The sequence below is a fragment of the Pan paniscus genome, chromosome X (genome assembly GCF_029289425.2).
Source record: "Pan paniscus chromosome X, NHGRI_mPanPan1-v2.0_pri, whole genome shotgun sequence".
Classification (NCBI taxonomy): Eukaryota; Metazoa; Chordata; class Mammalia; order Primates; family Hominidae; genus Pan; species Pan paniscus.
Genome location: NC_073272.2, coordinates 7,429,454 through 7,449,847, shown reverse-complemented (window position 1 = coordinate 7,449,847; position 20,394 = coordinate 7,429,454). Strand labels below are relative to the sequence as shown.

Below are 20,394 nucleotides of genomic sequence, written 5' to 3'. Positions count from 1 at the left end.
CCTGGAAAAAGCTGATGCTGGCAAAGTGGAGAAAGAGGAAACCACAAAAACACATGCGCATCATGTTACCTCAACCAGATGTGCACTTGAACGTGTAGTCAGCATAGGCAGCCGTACCCAACCAGATGTGCACTTGGACGTCTAAACAGTAGATGGTTATGCTGCCTAAGTAATGGTCAGCATAGGCAGCCACACCCCTGAGCCCTGCTGGAGTGCCTGAGGCTTTCCCCGGAGGCTCACTCAGTGGATTCCCAGCTGTCCCTTTGTGAAGGAGGCTCCCTGCAGTATCCGATGAGAGACTTCAAAGAGGAGTCCACAGGAATTTGAGGCAATTGGTTCTGGAAGCAGGATCACAAATTCTTGGCTGTGGCCTAAAAGGAAGAGGCAGGAAAATCTGCAGTGCAGATCCAGCCCTGGGTTGCCTGGCCACACGCAAGTGAATATTCCTAATAGCCGTCTCAGTCATCAAGACAGCTTTGTAATTTGTTCTGTGTCGTCAGTGGTCTTCAGAATGGCACCACACTGACTGAACCTGAAGTTCTCAAAACCTTCATGGAATTTTTTTTTTTTTTTTTCAGGGAGTCTCACTCTGTCTCCCAGGCAGGAGTGCAGTGGCACAATCTTGGCTTACCGCAACATCCACCTTCTGGATTCAAAGCGACTCTCCTGCCTCAGCCTCCCGAGTTGCTGGGATTACAGGCGCCCACCACTGTGCCCGGCTAATTTTTGTATTTTTAGTAGAGATGGGCTTTCACCGTGTTGGCCAGGCTAGTCTCGAACTTCCTGACCTCAAGTGGCCCACCCACCTCGACCTCCTGAATGATTATTTTTAAAGTTATCAGCTGGATATGGTGGCTCATGGCTGTTATCCCAGCACTTTGGGAGGCTGAGCGGGGAGGATGGCTTGAGCCCAGGAGTTTGAGACCAGCCTGGTCAACATAGCGAGACCCCGTTTGTACAAAAATGAAAATAAAAACCAGCTGGGCCTGGTGGCGCATGCTTGTGGTCCCAGTTACTTGGGGGGCTGAGGTGGGAGGATCACTTGAGCCAGGGATGTCGAGGCTGCAGTGAGCTGTGAGGTTCCACTCCAGCCTGGGTGACAGAGTGAGACCCTGTCTCAACATACATACATACATACATACATAAAATTAAAAAGTATCTTTCTTTAGAGTAACTGCAGGACTTTCTTCACTTCGGCACCATCTGGACAAGTTTCTGGATCGCTGTGCTCCTCAGTGTCTTCATTAGCAAGATAGGACAGATGAGGGTTTCCTAAAATCCTCCAAACTCTGAATTCCTTGAGTTTTTAGTTCATAATGTTTTGCCCATGAGACCAAATGGCCTTTGATCTCTTACTAGTGCTAATGAGAGGAAAGGCTCATATTTGTATTAACTTTATTTCAAAAACACGATAAGTGAAGAATCTGATGAACCATTTGGTAGAGAGATTTCTATGGCATTTTTGAAAATACCTCGATTTTCACTTTTCTCAATTGATATAATCACAATTGTAGATTTAGAAAGCAGTCAGAACCAACTTCAGGAGTAATCAAACACATGTAAGCCACATTAATTGGAGGGAGGTGTTCATTATTTAAGTCAATAGGTTGGAAATTATTATACCTTTGCATCGGTCATTTCTGCAAGGCATGCTTCTAAACAGCCCATCAATATAATCACGAATTATGAAAAATACAAGCCAGGCACTGAGGCTCCTGCCTGTCTCTCATCCCAGCAATTCGGGAGGCCAAGGTGGGCAGATTGCTTGAGTCCAGGAGTTCAAGACCAGCCTGAAAAACATGGCGAAACCCTGTCTCTACAAAAAAGAGACGCATCTGTTGTCCCAGCTACTTGGGAGGCTGAGGTGGAAGGATCATTTGAGCCTGGAAGGCAGAGGCTCCAGCGAGCCAAGATCCCGCCACTGCACTCCAGCCTGGGTAGCAGAGTGATACCTTGTCTAAAATAAAAATAAATATAGCCAGACTGTTTGCCTTAGGAATTCCTTGCCTGGTTATATGGTCTAATGAAGACAAAGTACACGTGGAAAGTGATAGTTTTATGAAGATGTTCACCCCAGTATTAGTATCGTAGCAAAGAATGAAATGAAAAGCTACAAGATCAAAAGGAGAGGAAAATTATAATGAACCATATGTATTTACTCAAAATAATAATAATTTAAGAATTTACCTAAGATATACATCAGCTGGAAAAACAGTTTAGACAGCTATAGAAATATTGGGCTCAGCTATGCAAAACAGACATTTGAATGTGGGGAAAGAGATAAGAATTATGTGAACTCCTAGCATACTCATTACGCTAAGGTGAGTTGTGTTTAAAGTATGAATTCCGGGTGATTTTTTTCATTATCCAACTATTTTAGTCTCATCAGGAGTTCTGTTACTTCCCTAACATACAAATAAATGTTTTATGTATGTTACTTTATATACACTACTGCCTAAATTATTGCCAGTACTTATGAGAAGGGCGGGAAAGGAACTTCTCACAGCATTTTTTCCAATTCTGAATGTTTTAACTAATGAAAGTATCCAATAGAATACATATTGACTTTCTCTTTTGGTTTTTTTTGTTTTTTGGACATTTTAAAATAATCTTCAGAGCCAAGCACTCAAGTCAATACTTGCACATTTCTGACAGAAACGTTCCCAGGATGGCTTTGATGACATACTGGTCAAAGCCATACTGGTTTCAAGTTGCGGTCCTGTGTGTCATCTTTGGGCAATCCTCCAGTCTTTAAAATCACGTCTTCCTGATGACAGTCATATTTTCCTCATATTTGATTGCTTCTGTGACCTTAAAAATTGACAGGGCATGAACTTCTGGACTCACAACTGAATGCCTTATTCTTTAGTGCCCGACTCGGGGTGGGATTCACGGAAATGGCAGGAAGCAAGTGTAAATGGAATGCTGATTTTTACAGCGCACCTCTCTTGTCCTATCGTGGTTAAAAATACAGATTTTATACTTCTGGACATCCGTGTAGTAGACTAAACTCATGGAGAATTTTAAGCTACACAGAATTTTACTCCTAAAATTGCCCATGCTTTTTCAAGTTTCTCAGCAAGTGGAGCATTTTTATATGTGGCAAAATAAAATATACACATCTCTGAGTTTCCAATGGATGTAGTTTTGAAAGAAGTGACTTAAAAAATACTCCTTACTTGGGCACCCAGTTGAGGATTTCTTTAAGCATAGCTAGCTGAATGTATTTATTTTAATTGGCAAATCTTAATATCTTCATTAGACTCAAGGTAGAAGTAGAAATGCGCTCCTGAATTAGCACTCTGAAGTTGATTCAAGTGGATTTCTTTTTTTCCCATAATGAAGAGATACCTAGTTTTGCTTGTGAGACAAGAGGGCCTTTGAACTTGTACTAGCTTAAAGCATTTTTTTTCTTGGAAATGGGGAATGCAGTTGCTCTTGGAGTTTTTATATATGGCATCTGGAAGCAAGGAAGCAAAAATGACACTAAATTGTGGAAGGAAAAAGAAATCACATGTATTTTACCAGTGCGGGAGAAGTGTTAATGTGGTTTCATTTCCTTAAACTCGTGTGTGTGTGTGTGTGTGTAGAATAACATTCCCTAAAATGAATGTTCAGGAGGAGGAGGGAAGGGGGAATGGAAATGAAAATGGGTAAAAGGGCCCCTGACAGAGCTGAATGCTATTACATCCAGAAACTCACATGCCTGAGAGACAATCACAGCCTTCATTGCTCAGTAAAAGCTGCATTTCTGTCCTGCGGGTTTTCATTTGCATATCCACAATTTTGCACCTGCAGGTCTCTTCCAGAAGGCCATCATTCAGAGCGGCACCGCCCTGTCCAGCTGGGCAGTGAACTACCAGCCGGCCAAGTACACTCGGATATTGGCAGACAAGGTCGGCTGCAACATGCTGGACACTACGGACATGGTAGAATGCCTGCGGAACAAGAACTACAAGGAGCTCATCCAGCAGACCATCACCCCAGCCACCTACCACATAGCCTTCGGGCCGGTGATCGACGGTGACGTCATCCCAGACGACCCCCAGATCCTGATGGAGCAAGGCGAGTTCCTCAACTATGACATCATGCTGGGCGTCAACCAAGGGGAAGGCCTGAAGTTCGTGGACGGCATCGTGGATAACGAGGACGGTGTGACGCCCAACGACTTTGACTTCTCCGTGTCCAACTTCGTGGACAACCTTTACGGCTACCCTGAAGGGAAAGACACTTTGCGCGAGACTATCAAGTTCATGTACACAGACTGGGCCGATAAGGAAAACCCGGAGACGCGGCGGAAAACCCTGGTGGCTCTCTTTACTGACCACCAGTGGGTGGCCCCCGCCGTGGCCACTGCCGACCTGCACGCGCAGTACGGCTCCCCCACCTACTTCTATGCCTTCTATCATCACTGCCAAAGCGAAATGAAGCCCAGCTGGGCAGATTCGGCCCATGGTGATGAGGTCCCCTATGTCTTCGGCATCCCCATGATCGGTCCCACCGAGCTCTTCAGTTGTAACTTTTCCAAGAACGACGTCATGCTGAGCGCCGTGGTCATGACCTACTGGACGAACTTCGCCAAAACTGGGTACGTTCATCTTCGTGTTGGGGTATCACTATCCTTGCCACTTGTTTGTGTCCTCAGTATAAGTGTTGCTTCTACTGCCACGTGCAGGAGCACACACGCATACACACACATACACATGCATGCACACATATACACACAGACACACGCTTACACACACAGCAGTAACAGGCAGCTTCTCCCCCAACATCTATGGCAACTCATTTTTTTCTTTACTCCTAAAGTGTTATAGGAGTAAAACACTTAACTGTCAAACCAGATTTTTACTAGAGTTCTAATTGCCCATTGGGAATTCCAGAGTTCCTACCTGCAGGTGCAGGACTCATACATATATGATGGTTCTGTTAACAGCTGATTAAACGGTTTTGTTTTTGTCCTTGTTGTTTTAGAGACACAGTCTCACTCTGTTGCCCACACTGGAGTGCAGTGGTGCAACAGTAGCTCACTACAGCCTCCTTGAACTCCTAGGCTCAAGCCATCCTCCTGCCTCAGCCTCCTGAGTAGCTGGGACTACAGGTGCCTGCCACCATGCCTGGCTAATTTTTAATTTTTTTTTTTTTTTGGTAGAAAGAGGGTCTCACTCTGTTGCCTAGGCTGGAGTATAGTGGCGCAATCATAGCTCACTGAAGCCTCGAGCTCATGGGTTCATGTGATCCTCCCATCTCAGCCTCTTGAGTAGCTGGGACTACAGGCGTGCACCACCATGCCCTTACATGGATTTTTGTAGACACAGGGTTTGCTATGTTGCCCAGGCTTCTCTCAAACTCCTGGGCTCAAGGGATCCTCCCACATCAGCCTTCTGAATAGCTGGGACTACAGGTGCACACCACCTTACTCAGCTAATTTTATTTTGTTAGAGACAGGGTTTTGCTGTGTCACCCGAGCTGGTCTCAAACTCTTGGGCTCAAGCGATCTTCCCACCTCAGCCTCCAAAAGTGCTGAGATTACAGGTGTGAGCCATCACACCAGCCCTCATTACAGAGTTTTAAGTCTAATTTCAACCATATCTCTTTTGTTAATTTGTAAGGATATCACAGCACATGTACCACTTGGGGAACTGTGTTGATTGCCTGGCCATAGGAATGAAAACAAATATCATAATAATTATAAAGAAATATAAATATATATTCCTATATATATTTAATGTCTATATAAAAATATAGATATCCTCATTTGTATAATATAGTACATTTATATTTGTATTTGTATATATATACACACAAATATATTTGTATATACAAATACAAATAGACTATATATACAAATACTATATATATACAATATATATAGAAATACAAATATATATATACACAAATATGTTTGTATTTTCTCTGTTATATAAATAACGAGAGAGAGCAAATGAAAATATATATTTGTATCATATTGCTATATGTCATGCATACATAAACACACACACACAAACACACATACATGTGTATCTCACAGGAAAGCTCATTTATTGGCCTAAATATAGTAGAAAATATAAAATATACAAAAAGCATATATACAACAGAGTCTGCCAATATTCTGCTGAGCGGATTCTCTGCAAACCACGGGAGAAAAGAACCCAAAACATCCTAAATAGCTCCAAACGTTGTGGCATCTTTTCATTTTCTCTTGTCTAATAATGTAACTGTGGAAATGGATGGGGTGTCATTCTGTTCTACCAGTGTGTGCCTCCATCATCACCCTGAGCCTCTTTACACTGAATGAGAGAGAAAGATGTGCCTGTCGCCCAGGGAGGGTAAATCTTCCCGTGCGGAATGAGGCTCTGAGACTGCAGTGGCCCTGCCACACATGAGTTATGCACAGTAATCCTTAGAAGATCTGGGGATGCTGGTGGTTTCAATGCCTACGTGTTTAGCAGCTGGCATACTGTACAAAGATTCCAAAGTGGTTTGGGTAGGGAGTGGTTTGAGAATGTTTTGTGCCCTTGGCAAAAGTACAGCATGTTTTTGGAGTGGAAAAGGTATCACCTGGGTACCACCTTTCAATAATCAGACTTTGTAGATTTGGTCTGAGAAAGGCTACCCAGAGGAGAAGGGAGGAGGGACCCACATTTGATGCAAATGCTTGTCTATCACTCAACGGTTCTTTTTTGTGTGAAGAAATGATTGAAATCAAATTAATACTTTTTTTAAAGTAAACCTTGTTTATTAGTTTGTTGGGACTGCTGTTATCAGAGTATCAAAAACTGTATGGCTATGCTGGGCGCAGTGGCTCATGCCTGTAACCCCAGCACTTTGGGAGGCCGAGGCAGGAGGATCACCTGAGGAGGCCAAGAGTTTAAGACCAGCCTAGGCAACATAGTGAGAGTCCGTCTCTACAAAAAAAATGAAAAAATTTAGCTGTGCATGGTAGCATATGCCGAGAGTCTCAGCTTCTCAGGAGGCTGAGGCAGAGGGATCACTTGAGCACAGGAGGTCAAGGCTGCAGTGGGCCGTGTTTGCACCACTGCACTCCAACCTGGGTGACAGACCGAAACCTTTGTCTTTAAAAAAAAAAAAAAAAAAAAAAGCACCAAAAACGGTGTGTCTTATAACAACGGAAATGTATCGGTTCACGCTTTCTAAGGCCAGAAGTTGCAAATGAAGGTGCTTGCAGGGCCAAGTTCCCTCCAAATCTGTAGGGGGAGGGTATTTCCTTGCTCCTTCTTAGTTACTGGTGTTTGGGTGCAGTCTTCGGCATTCCTACCTTGCAGGTGCACCATCCCACTCTGTGTCTTTGTCATCTTACGGCCTCCCTGTGTGTCTCTGTCTCCACATGGCCGTCTTCATATAAGAGCATCTGCCAAGGTGCATTAGAAGCTCACCCTACTCTAGTATGACCTCAACTTAACATAAATAATCATATCTGCAGTTACCCTATTTCCAAATAAGCTCACATGCTGAGATACTGGGGTTATGACTTCAGCGTATCTTAATTTATGGGGAGACAGTATTCAATCTCTAATACCCTGTGAAATCAGGGCCAGGCCCTCTTTTGTGACAGCACTAAGATAGGCGGTGTCTGCCCTTGCAGAGAATTTCATCCTCTTGAAGCCTAAAGACTTCCATGAGAGTTTCCCAACATGGCTATACTCATTCAATCTTCACTACATTGGCATCCAAACGTATTACCGACTTGGTCTGCAAACACTGTCTTTACTTACTCTCATTAAAAACATATGCCTTTTCTTTTCCTCCTTACATGATTTGAAAATAAACTTTATATGATTATCTTAAGTGGAAAGCTAGAATCATTCCTCATACATTTTATGGAACCATTAAAACAATAGTGAAATCTAAATAATGCTGTTAAATTCTCATTAGCTCTTCCTGACTCCCAAAGGCTATGAGACTGAGGCTGGCTCTCTCATTATTAAAAAAAAAAAAAAAAAAAAGAAAAAAAGGAAAAAGACAGAAAAAGATAAAGGAAGTTAATTAGTTCCATGAGGTGATCGTTATCACTGCTGACACCAAATGGATGCTTTTACCAAGACATCACGAAGGTCTGAGAGAGCCGTGAGAAGAGAATACCACAGTGATCTCTCTGTTATTGAGTGCTTTTTAATGCCCTGAATCTGTTTCTTAAAATCACTTGGCTTAGAGCCTGTGATTTCCACCCTGCATTTAGGGAATACATTCACGTTGCCATTCATGGTCTGTGTTGAGGGTGCTTCTAGCTTTCATGAAGGCCCTGACATGGCTGGAAGAGATGAGGAAGGAATAACTGCTAGAACTTGGAGAGACGCTCTGATGCTACTGAAATCAAAAGCTGCAGGTAGAGAGAGTTCATTGAAGTACCCAGAGCTCGAATGTCAGTCCATCTGAAGCCTCTATTTTTGTTTCTTCCGCCCATGGGAAACATCCCTGAAATAACACTGAGTGTATTAATGCAGTGAGCTCTTTTAATTCATTGGAAAGGTATTAGAATGACTCAAATGATTCCTCAAGGAAGTTACTCAGAACTTACATCTCATGTGAAATGCAACGTGTGGATTCAAATACAAATAGTTTAAGTGATCACACCTCCATGGCAGCCCCATAAAAGAAGGAAATGGGGAATTTCACTGTCGGGCACAGTCTGGTGAGCTAGGTATTCGTCAGTGGATGACAAGGACTTCAGTTGCAGTTGGTAGTTATTTGTTTATTGTAAATTGGGTGGTGGCCCGATCACTCCAGGGCAGAGAAGGATTCCCTGGTCACCAGGTGCAGAGAATGAACCAAACTGATGCCCGCAAGGAGAAAGTATGGGATGCACCTTATCTGCTGTCATGGTGTGAGCTGCCAAGTTTAACGCCATTTTGCAGAGCACACACTCCGACGATGACTCACAGAAGAGGAGGGCATATTTCTGCATACCATCACTGTTCCCTTCCTGCACTGGAGGTGACAGGAGGAAACAAGAATAGCTCCCAGCGTGTCTGTCACTACACGGTGCCGTGGAGAAAGGATCGCATTGTGCCAGGACATGCTTCACCACTCTCAGTGGGCGTTAAGTCAAGCGTTCTAAACCTGCAGGCACAGCCAGTCTCTCGATGGCACATGTGTTTGCCAAGATGAAGTGGATGGGGTCTGGATGCTTCTATATAGACTTCTCAAAGTAGATGGTTCTGACCTTTAGTCTAGGTTTGAAGGCACATATACCTGGTATACATAAACCTTTGGTTTTGGGATGAGCACAGAAAAATCATGTTGGGATGTGCATGGCAGAGAAAAGGAAGGAAGGAGGGAGGGAATGGAGGAAAGAGAGTTGGGACAAAGGAAGGAAGGGAAGGAGGGAGGGAGGGAGGAAAAGAAAAGGAGGGAGGGAGGGAATCAAGAAAGGAGTGAAGGAAGGGAGGAAGGAAGGAAAGAAAGAGGTAAGGGGGGAGGAGAGGAAGGAAAGAAGAAGGGAAGGAAGGAGGGAGGGAAGGTGAAAGGAAGAAAGGGAGGAAGGAAGAAAAGATAGAAGGAAGGAAAGGAAAGAAAGAGAAAAGAGGGAAGAGAGGAAGGGAGGAGGGAGAAAGAAGAGAGGAAGGAAGGAAAGTAGCGAGGGAAGGAAGGAAAAAATGGAGGGAGAGAAAGAAGTAAGGGAGGAAGGAAGAGGGAGGAAAAAGGGAATGGAGGAGGAGAGGAAGAAGGGAGGGAGGGAAAGAAGGAAAACAGGGAAAAGGAGGGTAAGAGAGAGAAAAGAGGGAAGGGGGGAGAGGAGGAAGGAAAGAAGGAGGGAGGGAGGGACAATTGGATCTTTGCTTATAAATTATGTCACCTGTATATTTTCATGGTAGCATTAGGTGAGAGGGCTCTCCCATCTTAGAAAGGCGGAGTCAGCGAGTACGCATAGTAGAAATGAGGAGGAAGTCCCTACGGAGGCTCTAAATTATGAAAACCTTGATCAAGAAAGGATGTTGAAATCATTGAATGCCAGGGCCTCAAGTAATCCTTGCTATTTCTTTTTTATTATTATTTTGAATAGGGAAGCAGTTGCCCAGGCCTGTGCCTGAGGGGGATCCTCCCCTGTAGCAAGGAGGTGTTTCAATGTTAGTCCAGGTCAGAGGACTAAAATCATGCTGGAAGAGAACGGTGCGAGCCCAAACATGCAGAGGCATTGTAGAAATAAGGTAGATTGAGACCGTTTTTGGAAATCAGGTGCAGTGTCAAGGAGAAGTGAAAACTAACTCTAAAGTTTCAAAAGGGTTCTAGAGCATTAAAGTCCTTTTCCTGGAAAATTACTTTGGGAATAGGAGAAAAAGCGTTCGTCCAAGCTGGTCAATGAAATTCAGGTGCTCAGTGATCCAGGATTCTTTCATTTTGAGCTCTGTGTGGAAAGAGATGGACAAAAAGGAGTGGGGAATCTTGGTTTATTTATAAGGTATGACAAAGAACAGTGCTTTAAAGTAACCAAACAATGCATTATAATATAGAATAGAAGACCTTATGTGCTATTGGAAGTCAGATATGAGAAGAGAGTTTTGTAATGGAAAATCAGATCAACACATATTTTGATTTTTTTATGTTGTTCCGTCGAGTCTGGGGTTTGTATGGCAGATTGATTTCTGTCCTGTTTGCATCAGCTACCATCACTGCTTTTGAATGTGCTGGTATCCTATGATTAATTTACATTCAACTATTGTTAAATCTTTGGGAAAAAAAAGAAGTTCCAATGAGGTATTTAGTGGGGATGGGTTACAGAGAGTTGCAGCGTAATTCTGGCTGTAAAGGCGACCTTTATTACCAAAAAGGAATTTTAAGCTGAATGAATGAACATCCCCACCTGGTGTGGAAGAGGAGTCACTGAATGCATAATAAACTAGTCTGGTAATAATCGTTAACTGCGAACAATGTTTTGGGTATAAGGAAAACCTGTACTACTTAAAGGAACAGCTGAGAGGATTCACAGATATTTTTAGAGAGATCATAGTACTATATCCATCTCCAGCTAAAGAAATGAACTAGACCTTAGAAAGGCACTTGAGTCTCTGCTGCCAAGATGACATCTCAAATAAAACAGGACAGGTGGAAATGGCTGTGTTAGGTGCTGGGGGATAAGGAGGAAGACATGCATTGAGTCTTTTACTAGAGAGACCAACTTGTGTTTCTGTCCTCAATCATTGTAGTCTTTAATTTTACTCACAGGAGTTTAAACACTTCTTAGGCTGAATAAAGTCTAAAAAACAAAACACTGATACCCCACATCTAGACCTCACTGTCTGGAGGGTTTGGTAAGGGAGAATGACTTGGGCTATCATAATCTCCACAAGTTTATCTGGCTTTAAGAATTCTGGCTGTGCATCTCCGAGATCTTTAATAGATAGACGGTATCAGGTGGCAGCTCATTTATATGGATTTTCCAAATCCTCTGCTTTATTCTTCAAGAACAAAATATAATGTGTTTTCTTTACCTTTCAAATATACCCTGAGTTCCTTCGAAAATAGCCTTGTACCCAACATGAACAGAATACTCCTTTTCCTAGACGCTCACTGCTTAATAGATGAGATAGCCACACATCTAATAGATCCAATTCAGTAAAATTGGATCCATGGAAAAAAAGGCGGAATCTTCACTTCCATTTGTTTCTTTAGAATATTAAAAATCAATAATTAATATTAGTGGATTTTTTCCTAAAATATTCATTCACTTATTTTTCTTTCAGTACACATTAAATAACTGAAAATTTTAAAATTATTTCAGAGGACTTAAAGAGCAAAAGAAACATGAGTTGCTGCATTGAATCCAACATTTTTTCAAAACCATGTAAGAATACATGCATAATGAATTTAAAAAGCAGAAGACTTTTCAAATATATTGTTTATCAGTAAATAAGAAAACTCATAGTATTAGAACCTATGAGATTATATATATTTGTTCTCACCCTATTAGTAAAGTGAAAACACAGCAGTTAGTGTGCATTCAACTAAAGGGTAGAGGTCAACTTTCTTTTTCTCCTGTATTACGTTATACATCTAATATCTATATCTATAGATAGATATACACATACACATATATACACATGACGTACACACATATATATACTGCATATAGTGTATAGTTAGTATGCAGTATAAACTGTGGTATGCAGTATACTTGTATATAGTATGTAATATACAATATACTTTTATGCACTCTACAGTGTATACAATATAGAAATTCAGTATGTACTCTGATATACAGTATATCACTCCCTACTTCTCCCTCCCTTGCAATATTATAGGTGTTCTATTTTTTATATTGGAAGAGAGGGGGTAATGTTTCCTGAATTCTTACCATATGCCAGACATCTTGTCATTATCTTTCAACCTTCATCACTTACCTCCAACCCTGATATTTTCATCAGCCATGTAGAGGAGTAAGTTAAGGCCAATACTGGCTGGAAAACTTGCTTAAGATTTCACAGCTCTTAACTAGCCAGAGCTGCAGAAAGTTGAATACAGGGAAATGATTTATTTTATCACCACCACAGACTCAGACTGAGGGGATAAAATCTTCCTTCAGCAAGTGTGGCGCCTCTGGCTCAAGTATATTGTTTGAATCCTGCACAATGTCTGGTAATGGCTACAGATACATGATCTTCCTTGGTCCTGCAGCCTTCTGCCATGCAGGCCATGCAATGACTGGAGGCAGTTTCACAGAAGTCCCGCCAAGGAGAAGTTACCTGGAAGATAGCCCTTAGCTCACACCTGGAGCCATTGATCAGGATGTTGCAACTCCCTGCTTGCCTGGTTCTGCACATCACATCTCAATGCTCAGTGCTAACTAGTACATAACATTTTGCCATGCATAATCTCAAATCGTTTTTATAACAAATAAACCTTAAGACGTAATTGTTTTTTAGCTTACTTTACAAGCCATAAAACAAATGGAAGAAATGAGCATTTGGTAATTTATTTTTTGAAGGGGAAGTGTTATCCTAAAAGAGTCAGTTGCAAAGATGTTTATTAAAGGCCCTATGTTTTATGAATTATCTCCAAATTTTTATGATTCTCCTTCTACCTGTGACCACTTGTGCAAATAATAAGAAGATAATTCTTTGGCTCATAGTTTCCAAGCACAACTTAGCATCTGTAACAGCCCTCGACTTGTTTCTGGGTGTCTTTTTTATCTTAAACATGTTAACCTCATCATAACTATATGTACCATTTTAGCAAACTTCTTACAGCTAACATAGTATGCTTTCATCTTTTTACCTTGAAATAGAGAGCAAACACATGGTGCATATGTCTATTTACAAACACTTTGTAATTATAAAGCCTATTTTTATTTCGACTGTTAATATCAATTTTCATTGCTAAAACTGCAACATTTATTCATTTACTTCAAAAGCAATTCTTGAGCAAGAAAGAGAATGCCCATTTCTTGGACAATAGCTTCTTAATCAGAATTTCTCAACCTGAGTACTGTTAACATTTGGGTCCAGATAACTTCTTTGCTGTGGGGGTCTCTCCAGTGCACCAGAGGGTGTTTAGTAGCATCCCTCACCTCCACCCTTCATAGAACGACCCTTCGTCTACGGAAACCAAAAGTGTCTCCAGATACTGCCAAATATCCCTTTGGAGCAAATCAGTCCTGGATGAGTTTTACAGTTCAACAAGAGTGAAACTTGAAATACTGAAATTTTTCCTAGAGACACTTAGTTTTCCTTCTTTCCCTTTATTTTTGAAGATCATTTGATGCCTTAAAAAATAGTAAACATGTTATAAAAATTGCATAATGCTGCTATCAGGACTTATATTTAAAAGAAAAATAAGAGCAATTTTTAAAGGAGAAGACGACATGGTAGACAGGTCTAGGATTAAAGCAGAATGTACCTTTGCTGCTTGGGTATTTTGTGCTCATTGATAAATATATATGAAGAGCAGATTGTAACTTCCTGATTTATTGGTTTAAGATAATTTCACGTCACATGTGGAAGAGTATGACCTTTCTTTTTTTCTTCCTTCTATCCTCAGTGATCCAAATCAACCAGTTCCTCAGGATACCAAGTTCATTCACACAAAACCCAACCGCTTTGAAGAAGTGGCCTGGTCCAAGTATAATCCCAAAGACCAGCTCTATCTGCATATTGGCTTGAAACCCAGAGTGAGAGATCACTACCGGGCAACGAAAGTGGCTTTCTGGTTGGAACTCGTTCCTCATTTGCACAACTTGAACGAGATATTCCAGTATGTTTCAACAACCACAAAGGTTCCTCCACCAGACATGACATCATTTCCCTATGGCACCCGGCGATCTCCCGCCAAGATATGGCCAACCACCAAACGCCCAGCAATCACTCCTGCCAACAATCCCAAACACTCTAAGGACCCTCACAAAACAGGGCCCGAGGATACAACTGTCCTCATTGAAACCAAACGAGATTATTCCACCGAATTAAGTGTCACCATTGCCGTCGGGGCGTCGCTCCTCTTCCTCAACATCTTAGCCTTTGCGGCGCTGTACTACAAAAAGGACAAGAGGCGCCATGAGACTCACAGGCGCCCCAGTCCCCAGAGAAACACCACAAATGATATCGCTCACATCCAGAACGAAGAGATCATGTCTCTGCAGATGAAGCAGCTGGAACACGATCACGAGTGTGAGTCGCTGCAGGCACACGACACGCTGAGGCTTACCTGCCCGCCAGACTACACCCTCACGCTGCGCCGGTCGCCAGATGACATCCCACTTATGACGCCAAACACCATCACCATGATTCCAAACACACTGACGGGGATGCAGCCTTTGCACACTTTTAACACCTTCAGTGGAGGACAAAACAGTACAAATTTACCCCACGGACATTCCACCACTAGAGTATAGCTTTGCCCTATTTCCCTTCCTATCCCTCTGCCCTACCCGCTCAGCAACATAGAAGAGGGAAGGAAAGAGAGAAGGAAAGAGAGAGAGAAAGAAAGTCTCCAAACCAGGAATGTTTTTGTCCCACTGACTTAAGACAAAAATGCAAAAAGGCAGTCATCCCATCCCGGCAGACCCTTATCGTTGGTGTTTTCCAGTATTACGAGATCAACGTCTGACCCTGTGAAATGTGAGAAGTACACATTTCTGTTAAAATAACTGCTTTAAGATCTCTACCACTCCAATCGATGTTTAGTGTGATAGGACATCACCATTTCAAGGCCCCGGGTGTTTCCAACGTCATGGAAGCAGCTGACACTTCTGAAACTCAGCCAAGGACACTTAATATTTTTTAATTACAATGGAAGTTTAAACATTTCTTTCTGTGCCACACAATGGATGGCTCTCCTTAAGTGAAGAAAGAGTCAATGAGATTTTGCCCAGCACATGGAGCTGTAATCCAGAGAGAAGGAAACGTAGAAATTTATTATTAAAATAAAAGAATGGACTGTGCAGCGAAATCTGTACGGTTCTGTGCAAAGAGGTGTTTTGCCAGCCTGAACTATATTTAAGAGACTTTGTAAAAAAGAAAAATGTATATAGCTGTGAGTTTAAACAAAAACCACAAACAGACAAACAAGAAAAAAAGCTTTTATTGGTGTTTTCACTTTGAAAGAGCTTTTAGCAAGGTTGTGCTTTTCATTGTGCTCTGTACGTATATAAATATATATATATATATATACACACACACACATTAGTCATATCACCTCTGTTTCCTCCCCAACAAAAGAGGCTTTTCTTCTTAATTACTTGTGGTAAACAAAGACATGGGATTTTCTTACATGAGATTCTCATTTGTAGGAGGATGTCATGTCCCACAGAAGACCCAGATGGTCTGTGTGGCCTATTTCCCCCGTCAGGTTGCACAGGTGCATGCAAGAGCATTCTTAGGAGACCACTGTTTTGAAAAACTTTTGACTTGTACGTGTTAGCCTTCATGAAATTGCAGTACAGAGATGGGTCCCCAAAGTGGAATGTATTTACAGCTTGTTAAATTAGAGACATGCACACACAAAGAATCAGTAGGGAGAAACAAAAATACAAGTCCCGTTCTGTAGCTCTGGCCCTTTGAATATGTTTAGGAAGAGTTGCTTCCCATTTCAGGGCCCTGCCAAAAAAAGAAGAAAGCTTGCCTTTGGTGGGGCTATGCGCCTTGGAGTAAATACGGCTCTGTCTTCCCTAGCAGCTGCGGGAGGGTTTGGCCGATGAAGTACCTGCTCAGCTTAGCTAATCAGATTGAAGGAAGACATGTGTCTTTCCTTTTTGTTTAAGCACTCGGTCCCTTATTTATCAGTAAGCAGGTTTTAAAAAATCTTTTATATCATTTATGGGATCAAACATATGATTGTCTGAAAACATCACTTTTTGTGGATTTGTGTATCCGGTCACCAAACGGTGAATATTATAGAAGAATGGGGGAAGAAAGGATAGAATATTAAAACTGCTTTGAATGGGTTTTCTGGGAAATTAGGATAACTTCACTGAGAAGACATTGAATGGAAATTATTCACCCATTTTAAATTGGTGACCTAGGGATCAGAGATTTGTCTTTCCAACAGCTTGTCATTTTTTCATTTCTCTTCTCATTTTTCAGGAAAGTTTTGAGTGTTATAAGGTGGAAGGAAACATAGTAGCAATGGATACTTTTTTGAAAAATTATTGCATTACCAAGAAACAGTAGCCAAAGATATTTGAAGATCATGTTCCTTGGCTCCATTGTGGGTTATTCTAGAAATCCAGTCTTAAATCTCTCTGCTAAAGTGGACATTCCCCATAAAAATTGTCCAGCTGCCTGGCTCTTTTGCAGTAACAACCTTTGATTACTGAATCCCTACACTCAAACTATAGTGATATATCAGTGTTTGAGAGTGACCACCTCTAGAAAAAAGAAAAGTGTTTTTAGAAATGCGTACAAGTCACCCCCAAATCCTATTGCTTATCTTGGGTTAAATTTGAGAGTGATTCTCTGTATATAAATATGTGAAATATTATTATCTCAACTTAGCACACGTGAAGCAACATTTCTTTCCTACAGAGAGGTGTCATGGTAAGATTTCATTCCGAATTCATTGTTTCATAGAGCTATGATCAGGCCATTTCTGCAAGCAATGTATGACCCCACCCGAGCAACCACAAATAGGCTCTCTGTGAAACTACAAAGGAAGTGATGTGTGGCATCCATGTTGGTTTCGTCTGTCTGTAATGTGAATTCCAGTATTTGTTTAGTATTTCCAGTTGTCTCCTGCTAGCAATATGTACAGTAACGCGTCAGGCTTGTGACATTTGAATAAGGAAAAACAGAGTTCCTGTTAAGTGAATAACTTTAGCTTTTACAGGGGATTATGATCAAAAGTGATTTAGTACATCTTAAATGATATCTTATTTCTACATGGAAAGAAGTTATAGAATCTTCATAGAGTTCTATGAGAAAAAATATACTTGCTATCTATAAAAAAGAGAAAAAAGAAAAAAAATGAGAAAAAAGTAAGAAAAAAAAAATCCTGTCCTAGGCTTTTACTCTTGATCTTCAAAGGCACGCAGGGTTTAATGGTTCCTTGGGTTATTATTTTGCAGTTTTGTTTTTTATTTTGCCTTAAGTAATGATAGAAGATATATATGGCCGGACACATATGTATAAACTTTTCAGCAGCATTTTTAATAATAAAATATCATAGTATTTTCTAATGCTTTGTGCAAATAATTATGCGTCCATTCTTTCTTGGTAGGTGGCGTGTTTTATTTACTTTTGTTGTTCTTTGAATGTCTTTTTCTTTGTAAAAACTAAGTGATGCGCCTGACATAGGCTACAAATAGATAAATACATTTGGTAATGGGATAGTTTCTTTAGCTTTGGCCAGCTGCACAGTTGAGGAGGCTCTGCTGTCCTGATTTTGGAAAACCAAGCCCTGTTTGGTGAAGCTCCTCAGGTGACACTGTCTGAAACGGAGTGTTTGGATTTGTTATTTCTACCACTGTGCATTCTTGCGTCACTGTGTTTTGATTTGTGGTCAACAAAACACTTTCAAATAGCCTTAGGTGAGTAAGCCTGCAAGTGACAGCAAGAAATTCTACCGAATGAAACTCAAGAGGCAGAAAATCACTATCATACCAATGGGAGCTCATTTGTCAATTCCTTCCTGTGCATCCAACCATCACGATCTTATTTGACATTCGCAGTAGCCCTAAGGGGCACGCACCTGCATTGCTCCCCTTTCATAATGGAATATGTTCAGAGGAAACTAGCCCCTATTCGACAGGAGAACTTGATGGATAACAGGATAGTATATCCTCATAGCCAAAATCTTTTCACCAAGAAGTTATATGGCAAACACTTGTAAGCCAAGGCCCTGCATGTTGTGATAATCCTAGCTAAGTATCAGATAAAGAAAGATAGCAAGGACTTGGACTCTCTGACATATGTGAACTCCTAAATTCTTCAGATGTTGTTTGCCTCAATCGTGTTGTGAAGGCACACAGGAGAAATACATAGACACACATACACATATATGTACATTTATGTGTACATTATATATGTATATACATGTACATATCCTATATATGCATTATGTATAGAGTCATGCACAGCATAATAACATTTTGGACAAATGCAAATAACATGATGACAATCTCAAGAGATTATAATAACATTTTTCTTGTGCCTTTTCTATGTTTAGGTATGTTTAGATACACAAATACTCATCATTGTGTTACAGTTGCCTAGGGTCTTCTCTCCAGTCACACGCTGTAGAGGTTTGTAGTCTGGAAGCACTAGGCTATACCATAGAGCCTAGGGGTACTGTACGCTGCACCTCGAGGTTTGTGTAAGTACACTACATGATGTTTGCACAATGATGAAATCACCTAACGATACATTTCTCAGAATTGATCCCTATTGTTAAGCGATGCATGACTGTACATGTATACATTACATACACTGTATATGCACACATGCATATATGCATATATATGTTACACATGTAAATATATACATAGATATCACATACTTAAATTCCTGAAGATGCCAATTCCGTTAAACATAAATATACACACACTCATATATATGTGCACACACACTCGTATATCCACACACAACACATTTAATGTGCTCATATATATATTCCTGGGGGTGTGTGTGTGTGTGTATATATATACATAGAAAATACATTAGTTCCCTTTATCTGTGCAATCACATTCTGCAGTTTCAGGTACTGTGGACAACTGTGGTCTAAAAATATGTGAGTACAGTTCAATGAGATATTTTGAAAGAGACCACACTCACGTAACTTTTATGACAGTATATTGTTATAAATGTTCTCTTTTATTATTGTTCATCTCTTACTGCCTCTAATTTATGAACTTTATCAAAAGTGTGTACATATAATAAAATACATAGTATATAAAGGGTTTGGTACTATCTGTGGTTTCAGGTATCCACTGAGTTTTGAACACATCCCCCTTGGAAAAGGGCCATTACTGAATATACACACACCTAGACACACATACATATATACAGATACATAATTTACATAGATATATTCATAGATTTGCATGCACTTAAATCTCTAAGAATGGCATTTGCATTAAACACACATATAAACACATGTATATACACACATACATATATACTTATACATATTGTCATCTTCAGGCATTCAAAGTCGAATTTTTAGCAAATTTCAGCTGGAGGGAGAATCACTCTTGTTTTGACTATTTTATGCATTCTTGTTCATTGTGAATAACTCAAGGAATGCTAAAAAATATATGCATTCATTAATTCATTCAACAAACCTTTACTGAATATCTCCACTGTCCCAGGCCCTGTGCTGGGCTGGTGTTAAAATTGAAGAACAAACTTCTCACACCATAAAACTCAAGGGGAAGGCAGAGAAACACAGAAGCAAGGAGAGGCAGGGGGTGCTGGAGATGGAGATGGCACCCATGCTAATACGTGGTGCTAAGAAATGTCTGGACACTGCTCTTAACCTAGTCTGGGAAGGTTGGGAACGTATTCTGTCTGAAGAAACCTAAGCCAGATCTTTCCAACTCCGTAGAAAAAATGACAGTGGGTGGTGTGTTGTGGGGAGGATAGAATTCCACACCTTTGAAGTGAGAAGACAGAGGAAGTTGGGAAACCATGCTCCTGCATCATGGGTAAAAAAATACAAGGTATTTTTTAGAAAGGTGCGAAATACGAGGCAGAAAGAAACTGGCTGATAAAAAACCTCCAGAGGCAAGGCAGGGAGTTTGGGCTTTGTCCCAAAGTCAGGGAGACGCCAAATGATTGCACCAAATTGGTGTATGAGTGTAGCTGGGACATTTAGCAGTAATTCTCAAAAATTCACGTTCTTAGGAACATGTAGGACGTCTGCTTAAAGTGCAGATCCTTATTCAATTGTGGTTTGGTGAACCTGTGTCTGCATTTCCAACGAGCTCTCAAAGTGGTGCACATGTTG

General features: G+C 40.9%; 1 protein-coding gene across 8 annotated transcripts in view; it reads left to right on the top strand.

The window, feature by feature from the left end:
* Nucleotides 1-17,626, top strand: part of NLGN4X (neuroligin 4 X-linked) — a 341,830-nt gene extending 324,204 nt beyond the window's left edge. For all 8 annotated transcript variants that reach the window (XM_055106573.2, XM_057301132.2, XM_055106577.2 and 5 more), the window contains exons 5-6: nucleotides 3,799-4,588; nucleotides 13,996-17,626. In XM_055106573.2, the coding sequence (XP_054962548.1) occupies nucleotides 3,799-4,588; nucleotides 13,996-14,845 (1,640 nt within the window). In that variant the 3' untranslated portion in view covers nucleotides 14,846-17,626. The remainder of the gene's footprint in view (nucleotides 1-3,798; nucleotides 4,589-13,995) is intronic.
* The last annotated feature ends 2,768 nt before the right edge of the window (nucleotides 17,627-20,394 follow it).